The 26587-nt window shown below is 45.0% G+C and overlaps 1 protein-coding gene across 1 annotated transcript in view; it reads right to left on the bottom strand.

Moving 5' to 3' along the window:
• Window positions 1-2536: 2536 nt before the first annotated feature.
• The window catches only part of LOC120504010 (C-Jun-amino-terminal kinase-interacting protein 3), a gene marked incomplete at its 5' end in the record, with an annotated part of 51920 nt that continues 27869 nt past the window's right edge, over window positions 2537-26587 (bottom strand). Inside the window, 21 exons of the mRNA XM_039713095.1 lie at window positions 2537-5448; window positions 6482-6625; window positions 6875-7054; window positions 8634-8672; window positions 9906-10019; window positions 10120-10291; window positions 11060-11208; window positions 12294-12361; window positions 13051-13131; window positions 13401-13520; window positions 14289-14472; window positions 15099-15284; window positions 15735-15900; window positions 16807-16968; window positions 18833-18928; window positions 19734-19860; window positions 21471-21641; window positions 22199-22255; window positions 22854-22984; window positions 24773-24827; window positions 26122-26274. Of these exons, the coding sequence (XP_039569029.1) occupies window positions 5327-5448; window positions 6482-6625; window positions 6875-7054; window positions 8634-8672; window positions 9906-10019; window positions 10120-10291; window positions 11060-11208; window positions 12294-12361; window positions 13051-13131; window positions 13401-13520; window positions 14289-14472; window positions 15099-15284; window positions 15735-15900; window positions 16807-16968; window positions 18833-18928; window positions 19734-19860; window positions 21471-21641; window positions 22199-22255; window positions 22854-22984; window positions 24773-24827; window positions 26122-26274 (2677 nt within the window). The remainder of the gene's footprint in view (window positions 5449-6481; window positions 6626-6874; window positions 7055-8633; window positions 8673-9905; window positions 10020-10119; window positions 10292-11059; window positions 11209-12293; window positions 12362-13050; window positions 13132-13400; window positions 13521-14288; window positions 14473-15098; window positions 15285-15734; window positions 15901-16806; window positions 16969-18832; window positions 18929-19733; window positions 19861-21470; window positions 21642-22198; window positions 22256-22853; window positions 22985-24772; window positions 24828-26121; window positions 26275-26587) is intronic.

Here is a 26587-nt window from a genome sequence, read left to right on the forward strand (position 1 = left end):
GCCCAGTTCTAAGAAAACCCATTATTTTTTTCAATGCTGAGACATCTTGACAGCGAAATGGAGAGCCATTAGCTCAGGCACAGCATCTGGTTCTCTGAACACTGCAGAATGATCTGGGTTACTAGCATATGAAGGCAGTGAACAAGAAGTGAGGAACATGACTTCAATACTAAGATAATCCAAAGCTATCCGTCTCTTACTCCCAAAGATGGCTGTCAGGAGATAGGGGAAATTATTTTAGTTCCGGTGATGCAAAGGAGGTGGGATTGGCTCTTACCATTTGAAGCCAATTGTAAATTACCCCTGTTCCACGGTAGGATGTTGTGAACATTAAAACATGCAGTTTGAATGCATGTTCCTGGGCACAGTTCATGGTATTTCATCTTCTCTTGCAGTGGCTGTGGATGCTGCTGCTGTGTCAAAGGCTATTGGAGGGTCTGGTCTGGGTGTAGGTGGAGGGAGTACAAGAACTGTTCAGCTTTATATATTACCAATTCCCTGCAGAAGTAGCTGTTCAGTTCCTGTGTCCGCAGGTAGTCAGGAGGTGGTGTTCCATTTACTGCAGCATCCTGAAATCACAAATAGCCTGAAGGGATTTGGTGAGGGAGAGCACAAACTGGACTCTGCTCCACCCAGTGTGTGTGGCCTAGATGAAGCTGGAATCATGTGGCCCCAGCCAGCAGGAAATTACTGTCTTCAGGCAGGAGTGCAGAGATTGACATTGGCTACCTGTATTTCCTTCCATAGGGTTCCCTCACCAGAGGCTCCGGAAGGGTTAAGATGCTATGAGATATGAAGGAAGTCTTTTCTTGAGTTAAAAGCTGGTCCTGTGACAAGGAGCAGAATTGAGCCTGCCTTGTGGCAGGAGCACTGCAGAGCATGTGCCAGATCTAGTTCTCTGACTTCAGAAGGAGAGGGTGAATCAGGAGTAGTGTTAAAGGCACAGATTGAGGCTGTGAGCCTTCCCATGGCAGTTGCTGTGGCTGAAAGGTAGTTTGATTCCTATAATCTCCACTGCTGGGCACTGAGGTGAGATGTTGCCTTCCTGGCAACACCATGATTGAGGTACTACTGAACACAAACCAAGAATAAGGGAGATTGAAGGGAGGTGTAGTTGTGAGTCGGATGGGATGAGTAGAACAGTTTAGTCCTCTGCTCTGCACGGCTGTGATCTAAATGTAGAACCAGCAGAGGAAGTGTCTCCCTGAGGGGACACACACAATGACCACAGTGGGCAGACCCAAGTGCTGGTCACAGCAGCCCCAGAAAGGCAAGAAATGACCCATGATCAAAGTATACCAGGGAGCCAAGCCAGCAGCAAAAGCAGATAGAGCTGATTAGGCACAGACTCACCCAGCAGCTTGGGTGAGGCAGGATCTCTGAAAGATGATGTAGTCAAAATCCAGCCCCCTGGGTCCAAGGAGTCGATCAGGAGTGACTGGAGATCTACACAGTCACATGTTGCAGACCTCAGGCTGTGCTTCAATGATGCTCCTGGGCCATAGGAGGAAAGGGCTACTGTACAGGTGGGGTCTAGGTGGCACTTACCACAACAGTTAGGACCTGCTGGTGAGCTCAGGGTCATGAAATGGGGAAATGGGTGTCTTCTCACAGAACCCTAGGCAGCCTGGGAGCCTTATCCTGATAGTGAAGGTCCCTTCTCGGAAGCTGCACAGCCTGTTTGCCATGTGTTGGATTCCATGCCCAGAACATGCTGTGAGTTCTGATGAGCCTCCCAAACTTGTACATTTCCTCACAGATTGTTTGAAGGGTGTTGGCAGTGACCTGCTTCCTTAGCCACCAGACATGGCTGTACTACACCCAGGGCCCTGCTCAAAGTACTCCTGGCTGTTTTGAAGGGTGCAGCCCCAGGGATTTAGGATGGATCACAGCACACGTTTCCAAATCTCATTGCTGAGGTGCTTCCATTAACTGCATAAGCATTGCCAGTTGTACTGCACCCTGGCCTGTGCCACACCACAGTGTATGTGTTGATCACAGAGGTGACTTGCCTTAGGGCTCCCTGCTTGGGGCAGAAGATGCTCCTCTCCAGTCTTAAGGACATGGTTCATTGCCATGTCTAGACCCTGAATCAATGCAATTCTACAAAATAACTATTAAGGTGTCCAAATGCTGCTGGGACTGAGAGGCTCCCTGCAGTCGAATTATGCTGATATCACCAATCCTATGGGACTGTGAAGTGCCACCTGTACAGTGTTGAAAACTGACCTGATGTGTTATCCCTAGCAGTTCACCTGAAAGGGCCACCCTGACTAAAGTTCCAGCAACTCAGCAGCTTCTCTGCTCCAGCTTCTATTTCTGAAGTGTGCCACCTTATATTTCCACCTTTTATTTTTACTGCTGATACAAGCTACAGATTGCACTGTTGCTTGCTAGACCAGCCCCTTCTGCTCCGACCCTGTGAGCCATCCACATTTCATTTCCTGCCACTGAAATGCTCAACAGGGAACACTTGAGCTGCATTCCCAAGACTGAGCAGCAATCCCAGTGCCTTCACAGGAAGACAACATGCTGCTCAAGGTGATGTTAACATGTTTATTACATACAGAACAGATATGGTTTGTTGTTGACAGCATAGGGAACAAAGCACGGGAACATATTAGTACAGCAGGCTCTTTACAGAATGCCATCTTCAGACCAAACAGCGGAGTTTACAGGCCTTAAGACACTTTTAAAAATCATTTTGTAACATACAAGATACTTTACATACATCACAGTGGAGATATGACAGAGAAGCGTACTGAAGCCAGTTCTCACCTTGATGCCCAGCAGCGACCCAAGGACCCAGGAGCTATCAGCAGAGGCTGGGTCTCCCCCCTGCAGCTGTCCCTCTGGGCCACGTGCTTCTCTTGGAGGAGAACATGGCATGGAGCTGGAAAGGAATCTGATGGGAGATTCCCATGGGTTGTTAGGGCCCAGTGGGTGACAGGAGATCAAGTGCTGTCCCTTCAATTGCTCATACCAGATATAGAACAGTTGGTGGTACAGATATTGCAATTCTGACTTTCCTATAAAAGAACTGACAGAGTTAAGGAACTGAACCCTACCAGGGCTTCTTTTTCCCTTCAACTAGCCCAGATTCTGAAATTTGCCTGGCCCTAACTGATGAACTATTACATGACAGTGGAATCTGTGCTCTAAATGTTATATTGTTTAGTTCAAAGCACTCTGTGTTGGGATCCAAAGAGGTCTTCCTAGCAGAAAGCATATGGCAAAAGTGAATGAGAAGCCTGGAATGGTCAGCAGTGCGCCAGCAAAATGTCCCTGGTGAAAGGTCCCCCAGCATGCAGGTGGTGGTTCCATGTATCCCTTAACCTCGTGCCAGTCACAGAGTCCAGTATGCATATGCCTGGAAGATGCCCTCTGCCTGGATTCCTGCCTTGGGGAGGAGTGGTGTGATGGGTGCATGTCACCGGCACTGCTCACATGTAGCATGGGCACCACTGTGGCTGGCTGAGACCTCTGTTCACCAGAGATGTCTCTTGCCTTCTTGCAGGGAAAATGTATGCCACAACCTTTCCTGAATTGTGGATACAAAAATTGTTTAGGTGCTGCTGTGTCAAGAGAGATGCCACATGTTAGAGCATCCCCAGGGAATATGGCATTCCTGCAGCACACCGGGATCTGCAAGCCTGGTCTATGGCAGCAAGCACAGGACACAGCAGGGAGCTTTCCCAGAGATGGAGACTTGCCCAGTTGACCCCATACTGTCATGAGGACATCTCTGTGAACCCTGAAGTGCTGTACAGGTCAGGCAAAAAAAAAAAAAAAAAAACAAGAGGACGACCAGGAGCTTCCAAATTCATCACTAACAAATACTACTTGCCCTACTCCTGCACACGCAGAAAGGAATGTTTCAAGGGACACAGAATTTGTCCTTGTGGGACAATGTCAGAAAGGGAGAGCACACCATTGCCTCTACACCTGGAACTTTCATATTCTGCATCTTGAGTTCAAAACCACTCTCCCTGGCCCCAATTTTTGCTGCTTCTTTTGTAAGCAGGATTCATATCTGCAATCACTCAGCACTGCATAGACAGAAAGGGCTATCACCACTTTTCTTGGGGGCTGTCATTTTTTTCCAGGAGTCAGAAATTTCCATCTTTTCAAACTTCTTACTAGCATAGTCAGTGCTTGTGATATGAAGTAAAAGATGTCAGGAATCTAGCCTCAATTCTTTTTGTGTGTGACATCAGGTGAGACATAGCCTTGACTGCACTTGTCCTAACCAACTGGAAGTCTCTGTTTTCCAAGTCTCTGTAAGAAGAGATTTCCTTCCAGCATGTCCTAAAAAGTAGACACAGCCTTGAGATGAGGCAATCTCAATGTGTTAATGCAGAACTCACAGCAGATCAACACCATCTGCCCTCATCTGTCTTTTAAAAGCCACCAAATGCAATGCAGAGATAACCACCACATCAACCTTTCAGAATGAACTCAGGAATTCTTTTCTGTATGGCTTTTTTGGAAGGGAGAGTTAAAAGCCTTGCCTTTTCTTAAAAAAGCAACATTCTGTTACCCTTTTGCTACTATGGCTGTTTGGCCTTGACAATCAAACACCTATCTTCCATCTGTACTCACCAAACAATTCTCTTGGCACACACACAGGCAGGCACCCAGTACATGACTGCTGAGGCAACAGCAGCAGCAGAGGAAGGGACTTTCCCCCTGCAAAGATGGAGGATGTGATCCCCACAGTAAGGGTGCTGCTGCCTTCTCCAGCCTCACATCTGAAGTGCTGCTGAAACCATGATGCTCTTTGGAGGCTTCCTTGGACCCTTTGTTGCTCTAAGTCCAGAGGATGTTATTCTGTGCTTAAGGGTGAGTAAGGATAAGATGAAGAGTCTACTGGTGAACTAGAAGGATTTCTGCTGGGGTGCTGCAGAAGTGATTTACCATCACTGCTTTGGTAGGGAATGCCTGGGGACACACTTCTTTCTCATGCAGGTGGGAGTGAGGCAACCTGCCCAAGAACCTGAGCCACACCTCTCCAGCTGCCCCTCCTGACACTGGGCAAAGGTTTCCCACAGCCCTGGCTCCAAGCTCCCTCCATGGTGTACTGCCATTTCTCTCCTTTCAGATGCCAGCTCCAGGGCAGAACAAGAACCTAACCATGCCAAAAGCATACGGACCCGAGTTGCAAGCTGCGAGTTCAGAGGTTCACGGGGGTCACAGTCCAAGGCAGGAACCGTTGCAGTTGTCCAGGGTCAGTTTCCAGCAGGAGTTATAATGCAGGCGTTCTGTATGTACATCATGGCATTCAGGTGGGAGGAGGGACACTTAGATTGTGGGAAAAGAAGAATTCTCACTCAGGGATGTATGATACCTGCCACACAATAATGTGGCTCCGTTCAGCCTTGGAAAGTACTGGCTTCACCTGGGTGGCATCTCCTGCATTCTCTTCTGTCTCATCATCTTCCCCATCCCCTGAAAAGAGAACACAGAGAGTAAAAACAGCAGGAAAGAAAATGCTCTGCAATACTCTAAAGAGGCCAATATCCCTTTTAGAGTCCCAGCAGTCTGATAACAGACACCACTGTCTGTTATCACCACTGTGAACTGAGACTTTGCTCTGTGCCTGGAGAACATTTAGAGCAACCCCATTCTTTTCTGAAGCTGGACTGCACGGACAGGACAAACTAGCTCCAGCAGCAACAAAAACTACCCTTCCTTTCAGGTAGGCTGAAGAAAAGAAGCTGATTTTTACACACAGAGCACCCTCAGCAGCTTGGGTAATCATAATAGGGCAGCAATGTTTGGACCCAGTGGCACAGATGCATTTGTTCTTTCCAAAGCCATTCATACTGATGCTATTTTATGATAGTTTTAATATATTTGTAGTTTGCTAATGCATGGCTGTAGCTCCCAGTGCTTTTCCTACCCTTTTCCCCTACATTTTAGAACAGTAAGCTAACTTTAAAATATTTCTGAAATACTATTTAGTCTTGCCTCTTTAGTCAACCAAGGACATCTTGCTTTTTACCATGCATCATAGACGTAATAAATGTGGGCAAAGCTCTTGGACCAACTCCAGTGGGGGAGAAATGGGGGAAATTACCTAACCAACTGCTCTTCTAATTGGACAATATTTGTTAAATATGCTAATTTGTTTAACTTAAAAAAGTGTAGAAGTCCTGTATCATGTGCGTATATTGCACCTGGAGGCCTCCAGTTAAAGACCTTCTTTTATATTACTTCCTATATTAACATAATCTCAAAACTGTGTTGTTTTGTTCCCGATTTTGTAGGCTTCACTTCAGACGTGTGACACTGCAGCCACAGGCACAGGTTGACAGCCTTGTGCTGTGCAAGAAACATCCTTATTTGCCCTCACAGGCAGATGAAGGAGAAGCAGTGTGGGGCTTTTCTGCTTTGGTTCTCCACAACAGTAATACCTCACTCCATGACCACAGCTATGCACCCACTACCTTTCCAGATGCCTCCCACCAAGGGGACTTACCAATCCGGAAATCAATATACCCTTCTCCTCCACTCAGCACCAGAACGTTCTTTAGCTTCTGACCCTCCGTCTCAGTGGCTGCTGTGCTGGGGTTCTCTGAAGGGCTGTCCAACACACTCCCGTTCAGGGTCGCAAGGACATTGCCTAGGAGAGGACAGAGGTGCTGTTGGTACCTCTGCTCAGCCCCCACACAGTTCACATGCACACAAACACATTGTGCAGACCAATTCTTTCTGCTAGTCTAACTGGCAGTTACTCCAGTATAAATACAGATGTGTGAACCACAGGAAGTATCAGCCACAGCCTGGACCCTAATCTGCTGCAGACCAGGTACAGCCCCTGCCTCAAAAGGGATGGAAGGACAAGCACCTGCTGAGGGAGAGCTGTGCTTACCTGGCACAGAGACGAAAAACTTGACAGCATCACGGTGGCCATGGAAGCAGAGTTGTGCCTGAGCCATTGAGCAGTAGGGAATGAAGCTGCTGGCAGATTTGTCACTGTTGTCATCACCATACACGTGGATGACCCCACCAGAGCGACTGCCCTCTCCAGAGGTTGGTGAAGTCTTGTTGGCTAAAGACAGAGCAAGAACACCATCAATGATAGCTTTGAGTCCCCTTTACAGAAGGGACTCCATCAGAGAGAAAACTCATGAGCTGTGAAGGAAAACCTTTAAAGGTGCAGGTCTCTTTTAAGGTCTTTTATGAATGATGTAATGGAGGAGACCACAGCAGATTACACAGTCGTTCTCTTTTAGCCTGGGGCAAGCTAGACTGGTGTCACCAGCAGTGATCGTCTCCAGCCTCCAGAAATAAGCCACTGTGTAGGATCAACCTTGGTCTTTTGTAGCTGGCAGGGTACCCAAAGTGTCTACTGTCCCCAGAAGGCAGCTGGAGGACAGTTACTGCTCTGGATTAGTGATGTTACTCAACTTTCAAGTCAAGTCCTTTGCTCATGCCCAGTAATGAGCACCCATGCTGCTGACAGCAGTCTGGGTCTGGTGAAGCCTCTCAGCCCACTCAGAGCCATTACAGAAGTGGATGTCCTTCCTCATTTCTTGATTCAACCATGACACCAGACTGCCAGCTACTCCAGCAATGAACATCTTTCAGATGCTCACCGTCCACAGCTTCCAAGGAAAGCTCAGGGCTCTGTATCCTTCATGATCAGGCTCTGAGAATGTGACAATTTCCACTAACCACGCAACAGAGATCAGTGCTCTCAGCTCAGGATGGGAAATGCTTTCCTTCTGCATGCACCCACATCAGTACAGCAGGAACAATATTAAATGAGACAGCTTTCACTTTTCTATGAAAAAGTGAATTCATTACTTATCTGTAGTTCTGTGTTTTAACTTTGGATGAATTTCAGTTACGTGACTTGGACAAAAGAGACTTTTCCCTATCAGGCTCAAGACAGGACAGTGGGACAAATACAAATACTTTGATAGAGGAATGAGAGTCAATGTGTGTACAGTATCTGGCTTTTTTCTGCAACTAATATCAGATGCTTTAAAAGGAGGAGACACGTGTTGATAATGCGTCTGGACAGCTATATTAATGTCTCTGAGAGAGAAAAAAGCCCCTTTAATTTCTGACCCTGGAAAGGCATGAATTTGAACTGAGATCCCACCTTAACTGGCACAAACCTAAACAATTCTTCATGCTTATGAAGTCCCCTTCGGTTCAACATCTTGTTTGATAACTTACAGCTGACAGGCGCCATAGCACCACCTGCCACTGGCCTGAAACTGATGAAAGAAGCATCATTGGAAAACAAAGGATGACCAAGGGAGACCTTGGAAGAACACTCTACTCCTGGTTCCTGCTTCTGACTGAATGAACCTTTCCTGTCCCCATCTCAAACTGATCTACCACACTAAGGGAACCACTGCTGAAGAATAATTATCCTTAACACAAAAAACCAGAAGGATCAACAATGAGATGGAAAACATTGTTTATGGCTGTGGGAAATTAGGATATTTACATGACTGTCTCTGGTTGCTTTTCTCTAATGCAACTTAAAGCAAAAGAGTGATGAGGAAAAATGGATGGAGAGAAGTTGAATGGCAGAATGGAAGGTGGGAGAATGACTATACAGGAAGATGGGTGCAAAAGGAATGACAGCTGTGGAGGGGAGGCAATGGACTTACCCCGGAGCCCAAGGAGTTGGCCGCGGTGGAGGACTACAGCTAGGCACAGGCAGGGAGTGGGAACACAGAGGAGCGTGGGAAGTGACGGGTAGGACGGGAGAGAAGAAAAAGGTGGTTACTAGGAGATAATTTAAGGGCAACAAGAATAGTATAAATTCTAGAGAAACCACCACAGAAGTTCCTATTAGTTCATACTAACACTGTTCTTGCTCACTTTGCTCTTACCATACAGGGACATATGTGGTATCTGAGGTGGGAGAGGGAACATGTCACCAGGATCCACTGCTACATTTTTAGTCAGATTTTCTTGCTTACCAGATTTTTTACAGGAACACACAAAGATAAAGCAATTGCTTTACAGCAGGGAAAAAGTTTAACTCAGAACAAGGACAGCAGCCTTAAGACAGAATGGGCTTCAAAAGGAACTCAGAAACAAGACCAAAACTGCAATGACCAAAGTGCATGAACAGGACTGTGTCACTGCCCTCCTGGTGTTAACCCCAGGCACATCCAACTTCATTGCCCTCAGAGGAGACCATCCCAAGCCTGGCTTCCAGGAGGATTACAAGAAGTTTGCTCTTTTTACACAAGAGGTATTTGTTTCTCAGCTTTCCTGTGAGCACTGGTGAGAAAACACACATTTGGCTGCTTTCTCTTGAAAGCAATTGCAGTCAGTCTCAAATCCTACTTCCCCATAGTGATCTGGATAAGACCTTCAAAATACGATGCTGACAGGCAGGTTCAGAACAGGACTAGTAAGAGCTTCAACTAAACTTTCAGCTCCAGAGATTCACCTATTTACTCTTACTGCTGGATCCCCTCAGCAGGCTGGATTTGGTGTAGGATACCTATTTCTACTTGACTGATAAAGCTGAGCCCTAATCTGAGTAAATGGAGCTTTTCTAAGCTCAGTTTTTGGAAAATACTGCTACAGAAACATTTAGATGACTAGGCCAAAGTGGAATTTCCAAGGAGATCTTCCTGGTGACTTGTCATCCCATGACCTCCTTTTGGAGACTCAGTACAATTCCCAAAGCTTTGTTTCTCCTGTTTCACAGTAGCCACAGAAGCAGTTCACATCACTCTGTTCTGTCAAGGTCCAGGGCTGCTCATATTCGGGGCTCTCCTCCCTGAAATAGCTATGATTAAAGGACGTCAAATGTCAGGAAAGCATCAGCCTGCCTGAACCACCTGCCATGCTGCACAAATAACACCTAAAAGCTTCCTTTCTTTAGGAGAGACACAGGAATACTTTGAATAAATGTCACTTACTCTCAGTCAGGGGAATGGAGATGACAACACCGTTCCCAGTGCCCACCCAAAGGCGGTTGCCAGCAATGAGTAAGGCTGTGATCCGCACAAAGGAGAAGCCCAGCTTTCCAGTGCCTAGGAAGCATGAAAGAGAGTTGGGCAGTCAGTGATGACTTTGGGCAAGGTCTGCTTTGGGCAAATTCTGCCTTGAGCTCAGTAAGCAACAGACCCTCACCTAGCATCTTGCTGACGTAAGGCTCAATGTCGACATCCTGCAGATGCTGATGGCTGTGAGCATGGTAGAGCCTCAGCGTGGAGTCCAGGCGGATGGAAACCCACACGCCATCTCCAATCCATGCCAGCTGTCGCACCTGGCTCTCCCGACGAGGATGGGCATCGAAGGATTTCTAAAATACCAATGTGAATTCACAGAAGTTTTGCCATTATCTATACTCCACATATACATATACTCAATTTTCAACTGAGATCACTTGTTTGGGTTCCAAAGATCTTGGAGAAGCTGTGTTAATGTCAGCTGATCCCAGCAGTTCATTACTGTACACAAAAAAATCCTTTGCTTGAGCAGGTGTCTGGCAGTTTTGCAGAGTTGATGGTCAGGAGCAAAAACATTTAGACGCCAAAAGCTTTCAATGTACTTGTGAGAAAAGGAAAACACACAACTCCAGGATAAATTCCAAAGATCAAACTGCTTTGGCTCACTAATGTGAACTTCAGATCCAGCACTTCTTCTCTCCTCAAACAGAATTATTTCAAGGACTCTCAGATTTGTATCAAGACCACTGTACTGATTTTCACCCAAAAGGCTCTAAACATTGTTTTCTCTTAATGGGATCCCAGGGGCTTGCTAACTGTACTGTTCCTTTGTGCCATAATGCCTAAAGATGGAGAAGCCTCAGATTATATGTGAAGAGTCACTGTAAAACAAACACCTATGTTTGGACAGTACATGGCCCCACAGACTCCCTAGCAAAGGCAAAGAAAATTGTCAGTTTACACTTACTGATAGAATTATGCTCTGCAAAGGGAGGAAGGAACAAATAACCCATGGCAGATTTGATTATAATATGACCCAGACTGACAATCTTGGTCAAGAGCTGTTAGGAATAAATACAACACAAGTGTGTGCACACATAGACATGTATGTGCTCTCTTACCTCAATCTGCATTGTCTTCGGCTGGATAACATGGATTTTGTTCTTGTAGCCACACCAGACTCTATCATAGACCACAGCCATGCAACGGATGGAGTGGTGAGTGTGGCCAAGATCCATCAGGTGGTAATTGCTGAGATCCCACTGACCATCTGAGTTAAAAAACAAGTGTGGAAAGATGCATCTTCTCCATGACAAGTGAACATACAACAGAATCCTCTAGCTTTCTACATATATCTTGGTATACAGGCTCAGCTGATACTCAAATGCTCAATTTGCTTAGGTCTGTGACCTTCCTATGCCTCCTGCTTCAGGCACAGACTTACATTTATGAAACATGTAACAATAAAGTTTAGTTTGATGTCCGCCAGCTCTCAAATCAGGCCAATTTAAACATCCTTTATTGGAATGAAGTGAACAGGCTTCTCTAACAAGTACAACAAAAACAGTGAGAGAAGAGGGAAGACAGCTGAACAAGACTATGCAGAAACGTAAAAGGAAATGGGCCATACAGTCCTTGTGGTGAGGCTTCCTCACATCACAGACCTACGACATAATTCCCATAAAGTGTTAAATCCAGGAAAATTAATCAGATCTCCCTTCTCTCACTCTTATTTTTAATAACCAGGCCGATATTGTGTCCTTCACAGACAGGAAGCCTCTATGTCATTAACCTTTATGTTATTTCTAATGGGAACAATTTTGATGTGTCAATGGTCAGGCTTAAGCTCATGACAAAGACTGAATCAAAATCTGAATTGCACAAGCCCTATATTTCTGCTTGCTGAATGAACTGCTACCCAATGAATAACTAAGTTCTTTATATGCCAACATTAGTCATAGATAGCAAATACCCATGAGCTAGCTGTCAGATGTGAACATAGCTAAGACTGCTCAAGCCATAGGGAAACACAACCCACAGCAGTGAAGAGGACCAGAAATTGATTTTACTAAGTGTACCTCAAACAACTTCACAGCACATGTATTCCTAAAAGTGTCACATTTACTCCACATGTACTACACACTACATACACACATTTTTGTTCAGAAAAGCTCAAGAAGTGGTGTTAGAGTACACCTGAGATGGTTTAGGATAGTGATGTTGTGTAAAATAGCCATGTGTTTTAACTCTGTGTTTGTACCCCAGCAGCCAGCAACTTTCTCACCTTGGAAAAGCATTTAATCCGCTGCTACACTTTCAGCCAAATTTTGTTTTCTCTATTACATTGATTCTTACCTTCTCCCCGATGGAATATGGCTAGTGTTCCATCTGCCAGAGCAACCAGGACCCTCCCTTTCACATGCCTGAAGTAACAGAATAGTAAATACATTAAAAATGCAGTAGAAATGAGGGACTCAAAAGCTCTTCCTGCCATCCATACACACCACCTTTACATAGTCTCCAGAATTCCCAGTCAGTTTAGCATTGCAGGAACATGCTTCAAGAGGTCACACCTCTTGCCTTCATTGCAGTAAGATCATCACATCTGCGAGTTTTCTGTTGAGGGAATTCTTCTCCTTCACAATACAAACACTATCAATTTCAACAAATTCCCCCTAATTTACCCCTCAGTGAGATTTTGCCTTTGTCCTCCCCACTTACTTCCCCCTGGTATTGCTAGACATGTATTCACTGAATCAGGTCAGGACCACAACTGAGCAGAAAAATGGGTTGTATGAAGCTTTCCTATTACAAAAACCTTGGGAAACTTCTCTCACAAAACAATGCACTTAGGAAAGCAAAGAAAAAGTTGTGGCTGCCACATCCTTGGAAGTGTTCAAGGCTGGGAATCTGGATGGGGCCTGGAGCAACCTGGTCTAGTGGAAGGTATACTTGCTCATGGCAGGGAGTTGAAACAAGAGGATCTTTAAGGTCTGTTCCAACCCAAACCATTCTGTGATTCTGTAACTACAACCAAGAGCTGCTAACCCCGTCTAAAGCATCACTCAGGCCCTAAACGTTCTTCTTCAGGTCCCTTGCAACACACACTTACACCAGGCTCAGCACAGAGTCCTTCAGCTTTATTGAGTGCAGACACTTCTTCCAGTTGGACACAGCCGAGTGCACATAAAGCCTGTGAGAGAGGACAAATTGGGGAGGGTTAGCAGCAGAGCCCCACACCTTCCAGCCTGCCCAGGTTTGAGTCTTCCCTTCTGGTAGGAAAGGTGGAGGTAAGGTAAGAAAGTGATGTTAAATCCCTGAGACTATGGTGAGCTGAGCAATGAAATGAGGAATGGAAACTTTCTCCAGAAACACGCAGTGAACAAAAGATGTGTGGACTTGAAAAATAGAGCACAGAGCAGGGAGGTGACACAGAGATATGCCATCCCAAGGGGGACACACCAGCCGTTCTGAGCTCCCAGCCACATGGTGGGGGCGGCACTGGTGCAGGTCCCAGCATCTCTGGTTGACTCCTGATCTGGCAGTGTTGTGCTGGGCTCCGTCTTCAGTTGCCCATTCTCCCTGAAGAGGCAAAAGAACAGTGTTAGAAATTTAGCAAGCAGCAGTGCACAGAATGCCCACCTAGGCCCACAGCTTGGCATTCACAGACAGGTATGAGCCCTTGAAGACACAAATTGCTTCCTTCTCTTTGGTAGTTTTCAACTGCAAATCTGCAATTTACAGTATTTCCTTTCTCCTCCCCTTACAAACAACAAGCACTTCAAATCTACAGACCCTGACTGAGTTTAGCAAGACTATTACTAACAATATTTTCTCTGTTCATCTGCAGCTTCAACAGAAGCAACTCAGAACCTCGGCATTCAGGAACAATCTGCATCCAAGACTTCCACCCTATTCTTCAGGCCATCACATCAGCTTTGTTTGTCTTAAGCTTTTTGAGTGGTGAATATCCTTTCTTGGTTACTTTTACAGCACATCAGAGGTACTACTAGAATAAATCAATCATCATTTCTACACACATATCAGTAAGCTCCCTCAGTAAGAACAGGAAGTGTACAAATACTTTGGGAGATCTGCCTTAACCACAGGTCTAAGTGCATAGTGAGAGGTCAAACATTTGCATTTTAACAGCTGACCCAGCCAGTTGCAGGCTGAACCATGTACATTTTCATTACATTTTTTTCCTATCCCATCTGTAAAATTGCTTGGGCACAAAACTGATAGGGGTCTGAACTTTATCAGAAGATCAGGCTGCTTCTCTTATCACAAAGCTTATGAAAAAGGATCAGTAATAGAACAGAACCATTCCTCTGACCTCAGCTCACCTACCCATTCTGCCTGGGTGCCTGGGCTGGGATAGGGTCTGTGAACACATGCTCGGTGAGGGGCCCAGGCCGGGCCTGTGTCAGCTCTGCCTCGCTGGCACTGCTTTCCGGTACCTCTGTAGCCTCTGTTGCCTCCTCAGTAGACTGAGACTGGTTGATCTTCCCATTGCAGACAGGAGCCACCTCACCTGGAGGACAATGAACAATGTGAGACATGCTGAAGAATCAGTTGGTGAGTTAACTATATAGAGATATCAGGCTGTCAATTCTTTAATTTATCTTTCCTTGCCAAACTTAATCAAGCCCTGAGCCTGTGCCACAGACACAGCAGCTCATCAGGTATCTTCTGCCTGGACGGGAAACAGACACTATTTTAAAGTGAAGCATAATCTGTGACTAGCATAGCACAGCACTGGAAGGGCTACAAGGCTGTCACTACAGTATGGAGTCAGCAAGGGCAGCAGTATGATTTGCATGGGAGCTTAATTGGCTTCCCAACACTCAGGGAACAAAGAAATCAGAACAGCAGCACCGGTAGCAGGGCAAACATCTCACATACCCAAAATACTCTGCTGTATGACTCCTGCAATCAGGCTGCAGCATGTGAATCAGAGAAGAAAGGAGGGCTCTAAGAAGAAATGTACCAAAAGGGCCTTTGGTAGTCCTGTACGTAGTAACAAAATTCTGGAGGCCTCTGAAGTGCTTAACTTTGGGACAAGAGAATGTGGCTACACCACAGAGAATGTAACACCATGAGCTCGTACAGGATTAGCTGAAATTGATATGTCACTAAGTTTTACATCCCAAAACTTACTCTGTCCCTTGTCCAGAACAGGTGTGTCCCCACGCGAGGAACAGTTGCTTCGTGGCACATTGCAGCGGGTGGCACAGCCCACCAGCGTGATCCCTGCCAAGACACCATCTGCTCCAGCTGACTCTTCAGGATTCATATCCCCCTCCAGGAAGATCTCGCCTGGGGGATAGTCAGTCTCACTGGCCGCTGAAGGCAAAGAACAGGTTCTCATGTAAATCAAGCAATCGCTGCTAATTTAATGTATCCTGAGGTCACCCTAATGATGGGACATTCTGATCCTTCGGAGTTCAACACCCTGGGGAAGCACCACACCATCCATCAGCAGTCTGATCCACTGCAGATCCCCTCTTCCTTAGTATCAGTATCCAATGCAGGTACAGAGCCCTTCCACGCCCAACAAAGCTCACTCCTGCTTCCAAAAAACACTCGTTGTGTACCAAAGGAAAGACTTACTGAACACTGAACAGGGGGGATCTCCACAGAAAGGTCCTACAGGATGGCAAGATCTGGGTTATGATTTTGGGGAACAATTACAGAACACAACACAGCCCAGGGGTTAGCTCCCAAGTGAGGATGTCTATTACTCCTCAGTGGGGCAGGTGACCCTGTGCAGACTCCAGCCTGGGCTGCACTCACCGGGGATGCTGGAGATGCAGAGCACATGAGCGTTGCAGACAGTGAATTGGTCCACCACTGTGCCAGGCTGGTTGGCATCAATTATCACGACTTTACTGGTTGAGAGCGTGCTAGTGAGGATCCAGACACGGCTGGATGTGGCATCCATCTCATGGAGCTCCTTTGCCTTTGGGAAAGCAGACACACATGGGCATGATCAGCCCATTTCTCTTGGATCAACCTGAGCTTAACAGTGCTTGGCAACACTTACACATGGTGTAATTTATTTTAAATTATATATTCTATTCTACAGTAGAAGAAACTTGTCTTTTTTATATTGTTGTCTAATCAGTTATATTTTTATTTTTATGAATTTGATTCCATTCATGTTGCTGCACTAGTATCTAGAGCACTGGCCAAAAAGCCTGTCTGACTCCTTAGGGCAAAAGCAATGTGGCCACTAATTTTTCTGTTGAGACATCTGACAGATGTACCACTGAATATTCAATCATCCAGAATACTGTGAGTCTGGGATGCACCCAACTGATCAGCTTAAGCAAGCTGGTCTCGGGAGAGTATAAGGCAGCAGTATAAGACAGGTGTGGAGAAAAACCCTACAAAGCAGACAGCATATAATATTGTATGATTATCTGCAAATTACAATTTGGTTCTTTAAACAGGAAAAAACCCAAAAAAATCACTTAAGACTACCAAAAACCACAACTGGGTTAAATCTCAAGAGGCCCAAATGGACTCACAGACCATGTTCTTTTAACAAAGCTTTGCCTGAATGTATTTATAAATTTACAATGATGAGGGCTATAAAATCTTCCCAACAATTTCAATCAAGCATTTAATTGCCCTTATTATTAGGATTTTATTCAAAATTCCAAACATTTCAAAAGCAAAAGTTGGAAAACTTTATACTGGATGATTTGTCCCAAATCACACCAAAAGCTAGAGAAGAGCCAGCACAGTCCCACAAGTACAAGAGCATTTTATGGCATAGTACAAAGATGCTGAGAGAGGGGATATGGTAGGGATGAAATGACAAAAAACATCATCGGGAAAAAAATCCACTTTATTTTCTGACCTTTTTTTTCTCAGGAGATGTATGGTTACTTTTGTTGTTCTCACTTTCCACTTCCCTGTCACAGGTAAGAGGATCATGCCCAGGATCTAGTTTCTGCCCATTCCCAGGCTCCTGTTCCAAAGGTCTCCATCCTGACAGATTTACTCCAGCTGCACACCACAGCTAAGAAACAGAAGTATTGCAGTGTGACTTCATGGTTTACCCCAGAACCCTGAGTTTCTCCCCTGAAGGTTCCCTCCCAGGTCTGTCAGTCATCCTTCCTTTCCCCACCCTGACCCCTGCCAAGCACTGTCTGTCAATCCTGGAATTCCAGAAGGGTGTCGAGTGATTGAGCAGATTCAAAAGATGCCCTCTAGCCCTGGGGGGGCATTGGGCCATCCAGGTGTCCTTTGTCCCTTGCGACCTCCTCTCCTGTACCTGGTTGGTGGGCTCCCTCTCCCTTCCCTCCTCCCCTGCCCCTCGTAAAAGGATGAGCAACCACATGGTTCGAGTAACCACAGTTATGTTGGACGGGTTGCTGGATTCAGAGGCCTGTGGGCCAGAATAAAAGCTCTGGATTAAAACCCTCCATCAGAACTGACTCCTTTCCTTCACTACCACCTTAAAGCTTCTCTGGCACAGGGAAACCTGAGGAGCGGACCCTTTACGAAAGGAAGCTCCATCCCACTGCCACCAGAGCCCCAGCATGTCTGGACTTCTCTCCACGCACCCAGCTGCAACATCCAGCTAGCCAAAAGTGTCTCTGGGGTGAAGCACCACAGCTGCCACTATTTGGTTTAGTCACAGGGGCTAGACAAGCCAAGGCACGTCCCATCCACAATACTGGTAATACCAATACAGAAGCAGAAATCTGAACTCAGAATTCTGCAGGTTCCGTGGTCTCTTTGAATTTAGGCACCTTTGTGGAGAACTGTCAAATGTCAAACATCTAAAACATTTAGTTGGAAACACCAGATCTTGATGATTTCTACTAGAAGACATCCGGATTGATAGAGGTAAGGCAGAGGATCTCTACCCAGCAACATCACTGCTTTTTAGTCACTGCAGCAATGCAAGCCAGGACATGACAGATGTTTAATGTGTTCAAACTGACAGAAGACAGGTTAAATGAGATACTAGAAAGAGATTCTTCCCTGTGAGGGTGTGAGGCTGGTGAGGTTACCCAGGGATGGCTACCCCATCTCTGGAAGTGTGGAAAAACAGTCTGCTGGTTTGGTTCCCAAATAAGCAATTTTCTGAAATCAAATCCAGCTAACCTCCAATGATTTATTTCCAGGGAGCTTTTTAAGAGAATGCCTGGAAGAGGACTACAGAAATACTAGATTTATCCAAAACCTTAAAGAAAAAATGCTGCACAGAACATCTAAAGATCACACCTAGAACCTTCTAGAAACAACAGCAAAAAAAATTTTCTTACAATTTAACCATCAGGATGACTTCTAAAAATCATCTCTGAATGAAGTAATGACAAACTGACTATTTCAAAACAACCAGTCACAGCAGGTAAGTCTGCCACCTACACAGCTTATGCCCAACTGCAATTCTACTCAAACATTCTAGTATTAATAGACATGGCTTCATAAAAATCTACTCCAGATAATACTGGCCTGTTACCAATGAATTCTGGTCAACAGTAGAATCTAAGGAGTGATGAAATGCATTTTTACTTTCACTTGGTCATTTTCATGAATTTTTATATTAGTTTTCATTACACCCTGAGGAGTCTTAGCAAAAGCATTAGAAGCATAAAATGTTGCTGTTGTTGATGAATTGTCTCAAAAAAGCAAAAGATGTCAGAGAGCAGCAGGGGACCTAGCAACCAGAACCAGCTGAGTATTTTGTCCTGAAATACTTTTTCCTACATTCACTACAAACCACCATTCAAAAAAAGGAAGTGGAAGATAGAACTTGGAATATATAATGTCAAAAGAATAGACTGTTGTAAAAATGGCAGGTTTAGTGCCCCAAATCCTTTGCTTATTTCATGTCCCCTTTCTGGACTGCATAGTAAGCAGAAATAACGTACCTTCATAGTTGGGTCCTTCTCTACTAGCGGGCGACAATATACAGGCACAGGGACATTTTTCATGCGAGTGTCTTCCTGACCACCATTAGGACTCAGCTAGGGGTAGAGAAGACAAAAAAGACAGTATAAAGCTGCAAACACCGGGATACAGCAAGAGAGAAGGAATCAGTGTGACAGAACCAACCACAGGTGGCTGCTGCTGAGGCTTCCTATCACATCTTGTATGAAACAGAGTCCTTAAGGGGAGAGGAGCAGCACACCCAAGAGACCATCTCACAATCATCAGTGCCCCAGTGATGGCCCACAGAGGCTACACATTGCTGTGCTGATAAAGAAAGGATGCTCCCTGCAAAGAGTCAGGACACTAGCATTCCTTTCCATCCTGACAGTTGGACTTGATGACCTTAAAAGTCTTTTCCAAACTTAATGACTCTAAGGCTTAAAACCTCCAAATCATGCTGCCAGGCTCCTCCCTTTCAGGAGGTCTCTGACCAGTTAAATGTGTCACAAGCCAACAAATGAGGCTGATGTTGTTTGATTTCATGTTACTGATGGGAAGAAGTGGGCATAAACTGCATTTGTTTTTCATACTAGATGACTGTTAAAGTTCTCAGAGGATAAATGAAATAACTAATGTTCCAGCCCAATTATAACAAAGGATATTTATTTTTAAAAGAACTGGATTCTGGTTTAGGGTACTTTTGGTTTAGGGTATTTTTCAGTTTCAGTACTTTCATGCAGAGGAATGTCCCTCTCGTGACTTTGGTGGAGATATACAGAACATCATTTGATCTGTGCCTACAATTATCATACAAACAAAACATGCACATGGTATGTCTAAATTAAATAGTTAATGACTAAAGTCACCTTCCAGTCAGCCTGTCCAGAGCATGGTCCCTACCTGCTTGTACTTGGCTGGAAGGCTCCAGCCACAGGCCTGCAGCCGCCCATCATCGTTGCGCACATGCTCCCGGACCTGCCGGTACTGCTCTCGCTTCTGCTCCCGGCGTGCCGAGGACGTGCAGTCACTGAGGAGAGAAGCACAGCATCACCCAGCTGAAGGTTAAAGAGAGGAGCTGAGGGTGAAGGAAGTGTGGCCAGTATCGGGGAGGGCACACACAGCAAACCAAATCCAGCTGTGAAAAGAGACGTAGGGAATCAGAGACAGAAAAACTGTTGAGAAGCAGACACAGGCAGTCCTGACCCATCACCTGAGCAATGTGGCAAGCCAAGTCATTGTCATGACCTCTTATGGTGTTCCAAGAGCCCTTCAAAAACAAGGAATAATCCTTCTCTAAAACCTAGGAGATCACACCAATTTTTGCTGAGCTGTTACAATTTACTAGTCTAATGTCTCCATCAGAAAGGCATTTTCAGTTCTTTCCCTCCTCATTATAGTCAACTATGGATTTTTCTGTCCTTTTTTAAGCTTTGTCTGCTGACAAGGAAAACATGCACTCAACTGCTGGTTCCAATATAACAACTCCAGGTTTGCACTGGCAAAGCTTAAACCAAAAACTGATGTGTGAGCTTTTAGACATGTTTCAATATAAACAAATGCTGTTTGTCAGTGCCAGCTCTCAAAAGGTTTTTGAGGTATCATTCTGAGGTACAAACAACATCAGCTGAAAAATTTAATCCTGTGAGCAGCCCCATTATGTAAAACACTGCTGAGAAGTACCCAGACACCTACATTACCACCACATTCTCCAAAGTCCTTCCATAAAAACACACCCCCATGTGAAACCAAACAACCTTTGCAGTGGCAGAACACATTGTGAAGTCATGTAAAGCACTGAAGAGTTTTCTCCCTTCATGTCAGCGACACGAAGAATTTGGGTAAGACTGTAGTAGTGATACCCAGAGGCTCAATTTTAGCATGGTTTAAATTAAAACCAAGTACTGGAACTTTAATGTGCTGTGGAGACAACTTTTATCTTCACTTACACCCCCTGTCAAAAAGGTTGTGCAGACATTTCATCCCTTTGTCCTGATACTGCCATCACACTCCACCACAAACACCCTCCTTCATTCCATCCTGGTCTGCAAATACAAGTGCAGAACTAGAGTGGGGCCACCTTGAGCTCCCGTGGTCCCTGCTGAGATGATCCATCATGGCCTGAAAAGCTATGGATACTGTGTTTGGGAGGACAAGGTTTGCTGAACCCATCCATATAGTAACTGATGAGTGAAAACTCAGGGAGATAAGCCTCAGAGAACAGAGATATACTGTTGCCCTGTTTTTCTAAAGTTCTTGTAAGCCTTCTAATGTTTACATTTTTGTAATGGAGTTTCTCACGCACTTTGCATGTAAATAACAATTGTTTTGCATTCCTTTCTGGAAGAAGAGAGAATTGACAGACTGTTGGTTTGACCAGTGTAGCTGGAAAAGTGGCAATTTCATCCTCCAATCCACAGTCACTTTTGGAATTCTATAAATATCAAAGTCCAGAAATAAACGTGCTTTTTTCACCTTAAACATCTCAGCATGTGAGTGTTGTTCATTTCGTGTCGTGTTGCAACAACATGCTAACATCACACAGACTGTTTCCAAAGTGGAAAACAGCTTATTTCAAACACTGCTGTTCTTTGGGAGAGCTGCAGGGAGCCAGGCTTGGCACACAGCCCTGTAACTCACTCGTCAGGGAAGAACTCGAGGGTGCGGCTGCCGGAGGAGATCTGGCACATGGTGTGGCTGCGCCGCTGGCTGAAGCCCGCCGTGGTGGGAGACTTGTAGTGGATATTCACAGAGGGGTAGGTCCTCTTTGCTGGGGGAGGACTGGAGGAAGAGCTGAACAGACGGCTGAAGCTAATGACAGAAAAAGGCCAACAAGTAAGAGAAAAGGTGCCTGGGGATACAGGCACCATAGATACACAAAAGGGGAAGCAAGAGGTTGGGATCAAAGGCTGTAAGCCTGTCACAAAAACTATTTCAAACTCAGACCTACATCCTTGGTTTGACTGGCATAAGGTGTTTTTAGCTTTCAGAAACAGGTACCTTCTGAAAACAGCCCTTTATTGCTTCCAGAAACAGGTACCTTCTGAAAACAGCCCTTTATTACTGTGAGTGTTTAGGACTGTGAGTGTGTCCTCCTAAACCAGGAATGATTCCATTCCACGATACTCATTAACTTTTTCAGCTTGTGAAACAAAATCAATGTGCATAGTCAGATCTGATTTTAACTTGACTAAGGATAAAGGAAGCCCTTGAAGGCAAAAGGCCAACAACCCTTCTGGGGGTTGAAGGCAAAAGGGTTAAGCCAACTTGTATGTGACATTAATGTCAGAGTACTAAGTTGTCCTCTGAAGCAGAAATGGCAACACTCCCCGTTTTTTTAATCTTGCACAAATCACCAAAGAACTTACAACTGCCAAATGGTGGATTTCTTCTTCTCCTGCACAGATGGGTGCTCACGGGAAGCTCTATGGACAAACACAGCAGAACCAAGTTAATTTCTGCATCTCTGCCAAACATCAGGTCATTCCATTAAGGAAGCCATGTTGAAAGTCAGAATTCATTCCAACGTGTTTCAAAAGACAGTGGGGAATAGGATATGCCCTGGTCTTCAATGCAAGCACACCCAACCACGTTAAGTATCAAGGCTAAAGTGAAAGGCAAGTAAGTGTGTTTAACATGATTATCAACTCTCTGTAACACTGTCTGCACAGACAGTGTGGGAACTACAGAACCTAGCATTAGAGTCACTTGAAGCCGTAGCCTTTAGAACTCATCAATCAGAAGCAATACTCCTCCCTAGAGCTTCTCCCAGATTAATAAGCACACAAGAAACAAGCAAGACAAACAAGTGTCCAGTGTCTCCAAGTAACGGTGGCAACATGAGATTTGCAGCCCAGGTTCAGGAACAAGAGAGAAAGAATTGGTATTAGGAGAAAAGCATCTACAATCTGGAAAACTTCCAGTGCTTCTCAACTCTGTGTTGATAAGGGTTGCATTGACCACAAGGTAAAACATGATCAGGTTCTGTCCTAAACAGGAATGTCACCCAACACCCAGCCTCACCTGATCATCTCTGTCCACCTGACAGCCTCTTGGAGCTCCATCAGCCTCTCCTTGTATTGGTTGCGCTCCATCAGGACCCGGGCCATCTCCACACGCGTGAAGCGCCGGCGCTGGGCAATGGGAATGTTGTCCTGCAGAGGGGAGGAGCACTGCTTCAGCCAACAAAAGATGGAATGGGATTGAGGTTAGTACTGGGCACGTCAGGGACAGACACATATTTGTTAGTTCTTTTCCTGCCCTGTTTGATTTCACCCCCATTTCCCCATATGAGGAGCTAATTCAGACAGTGGGCTCCAAACTACAGCCATGGACCTCTGGGTGCTCAGCAAACCCACAGGAACTAGAACGAGAACCATCACCAACTTGAACACATAGCCCTCACATACACACACCCTAGTGTGGGACTATTGCCAGAAAGGTGCCTTGATAGTCTGCAAGGAATGGTAAGAATTGACAGTGGTCTGTCTGTTGGTCCAGAAATTCGGAAACCAAAGATTCAATTCAGTAGCAAAGCCAGTCACAACCAGCAGGGAGCACCACATAATGCCACCTGCCCCCTCAGGAGGACTACGGGGAGGTATTCTGTTAGTACACATGGATAAAGGTAGGATACAGGAAACTAAGGAAACACCTTTTCCTCTTTGGTGACACAAATTACCTTCCAATGAGGGCATAGGCAGCTTTGAGTTGGGAACAAAATGAGTCAAAAGTCTGTTTTGTCTCTTTTGAAAAGTGGAAAATGAGAACAACATGACTAAAAACATATCTGGCCAAAATAAAGACTGCAAGGGTTTGGGGAACTCATTACTAGGAGGTGGCACATGGTTGTGCTAGACTGTGGCAATTCCCAAGCTCAGCCTGTCTGGTAAGTGCTGCTGAGAGCTGGAACAGCACAAATTAACCAAGTCCCTCTCTAGCCTCCCTGGACTTCGAATCGAATCTGTATGACTAGTTAAAACAAGAACTGTATAAACAAAAAGGAATTTATCAATTATTTTTTAAATTATAAAAAGAACGAGAACTCCTGTCCGTTCAACTGAAAACAAATCCAACTCTCTTCAGCAGCTCATGAGCACAACTTGAAAGTGTTCCCATCTACCTAAATTCTCAACAGACCAAGTTCACTCCAAGTAAATCAAGAGATCTAGGCTAAAACTGAACCTGCTCCGATACTTTGTGTAAGAAGGAAAACAATAACATGACATAAGTAAATGTATTGAATTCCCTGTCCTAGCAGGAAGATTTACACGGAAAATCTTGTTACTGCTTGATTTGCTTTTTTTTTTTCAGCTACAGTTGGTCTTTGTTGAACAGCCTCTATCCCAGCCAAAATAGTTTCAAGAGCTGTCCTAGCAGAACAGCCCACGAACCTTCTCTGCTTGTACACTATAACAAGCAGCACTGGCTTATGGAAAAGAATTAATAAGAAAAACGCAGCACTAAGACATGGTGGTAGTCACTCTTGCAAAGCTGACTGTGTAAACTGGATTTCACTGCATGATGTCCTCACAGCTACATCTTCACTGCCTACATGGGACAGGCTCTTCTGGAGAAGCCTGACAGTCATAACACCCTGAGAGAATCTACACTGCACACTAGATTTTGATTCTAAATTAGGACGGTATTGAGCAGGGCAGTGCTCTAGCACCCAGCCACAGAAACTACATCCTGCATAGTGGTACTGCCACTGGGTCAGCTGCTCCTCTGCGCCAGATTCTGGGTTAAAAATTGTATGAAGGGATTTCATGCCCATCAGCCACAGCCTGTTCACCACCCTTGCCCTCATTGCTAACAAAGGTACATCAATCTGCATCAGTACTCATACACATGAAGCATTACAAGTACATAAATCAACCCCCTTTTCCCGCAGGCATTTTAGTAATGTCATATACCAATTCTGTACAGAGATAGCTGCTTACATCCTCCACCTCCTCTTTGGGCTCTCGTCGGGCAACAATTGCTTCAGATTTCACTCTAGGAAACAGGAAGAAAGGGATAAAAACAGCAAGCAATACCATGGCTGGCTTTGGGGAGAGAACCAGCTATGGGAAGTCTGGCTGCATCTATCATCATGTGTACCAAGTGCACAAATTCTGAGAGGCTTCTCTGGCATTTTACCTCCCTCTTCCAGCACATTCAAACAGCTTCACTGACCTCACCTCTTTTTTTTCAAACATTTGTTGTGAGCACCAAAATACTGACCACTGGAAGAATTCAGCCAGTTTCTGTTTCTGAACCAGGATCTGCATTGAAATATTTCACGAGAACTGAACCATTCTCAATAGGGAAAATTCTGGACTGCTTCTGGTTTCAGTAGATTCTCTGATTCTTTGTGATTCAATACAGTGAAAAAAGCCCCTAACATGAAAAGCAGTTTGCCAAAATGGTAAGTCTACCAAAAAGAACACCAAACCCTGATAAAAAAATACTGGAAGTATTTAACTGAGTGCTTTCAGTTTCTTTGAACTCCTACTTTATGGGGCATTACAAGAGACATTTTAAAAAATCTCCCTGCTTGCAAGACTACTTTCATTTCAGACATTCTGAACAATAAAGAGACCGGTGTGTGTTATTCTTGGTGATTGTGAGCTCAGACTGCTGAACCTTCTAGATTCCAGCTGGAGAACAAGCCCTGTCCTCTGCCCTGCGCACCTACAGTTATGCACAGCCAGCCACAATGGAACTGTTCTGCTCTGAGCTCCAGGAGGCAGCTTTGTGTGTATGGATGTGAAACCATCCCAGGCTTTGCTGGGCAGTTGGGCTTTAGTTTCTCTAGTTTGAAAGGAACATAAAAAGTGGCATATTCCTGTATCAGACTTTAGAATCTCTTCTGCCTCTTCTCACCCTTAACATGAGCAATGAAACAATTACCGATATAGGCATTTAAATATTTCTTGTGCAACTCTGTATGAGCTCTTTCAGTAAATGAATCGGCATTCACTTCTCTCAGAGCTATCCTGGCTGCTAGGAGGACCAAGTTCTTGGCAGTTTCCTTCAAAACTATTGGTCTTGAAACTCCCCTTCTTTGGGTGGTTTTGGTTGTTGTTGGTTGGTTGGCTTTTAATTGCAAATTTACACCCTTAATGTTCCACTCCAGGGAGCCTAGATTTGGAGTTGCTGCTTCAGAATCCTAATCCTGCCTTCTTGTGCTCTCTAAAGTACCTTTGAATGCTAATACTAATCCCAGAAATGAAACAGAGTAAAACAGAGGAGGCGGGTTTACCACTCTTCACTCCCAGTTCCTTGGGGCAGGGGGGTAATCACTCACCTCTTTAGCTCCTCCTCCAGCTCCTTGACTCTGGTTTCTATTTTGGCTTTGGCCTGCTTTGTTGCTTCCAGTTCTCCCTTCAGCACCTCCTGCTCCCCAGACAGCTGGTCCACCTTGGCAATCAAATCATTCTTCACAACGTTCAAAGCATTTCTTAAAGGTGTGAAAGGGACAATAAGCAAAAATGCCCACAACTAGCAGCTGTCCATAAAAGAGACCTTTAACTGAAGTCACAGATGTTACTAGGAGAGTTGAAACAAGTGTGTTTAACAATTCAGTCCAGCTATGACTCAAGGGAAATTAACTTTGGGAAGATGTAGCTCCAGAAGAACAGAGAAGTCACCATAATTGTTCAGGACAAGGTTTGTCCATTCCTGTATCCTGACTAACAAACCAACCTCTCCTTTGGAAGACAACAGAACACTGAAGAAGGCATGTGTAGAACAATCTATCTATTTCTGGCAGA

This window comes from Passer montanus, unplaced genomic scaffold (genome assembly GCF_014805655.1).
Source record: "Passer montanus isolate IOZ18808 unplaced genomic scaffold, ASM1480565v1 scaffold279, whole genome shotgun sequence".
Taxonomy (NCBI): domain Eukaryota; kingdom Metazoa; phylum Chordata; class Aves; order Passeriformes; family Passeridae; genus Passer; species Passer montanus.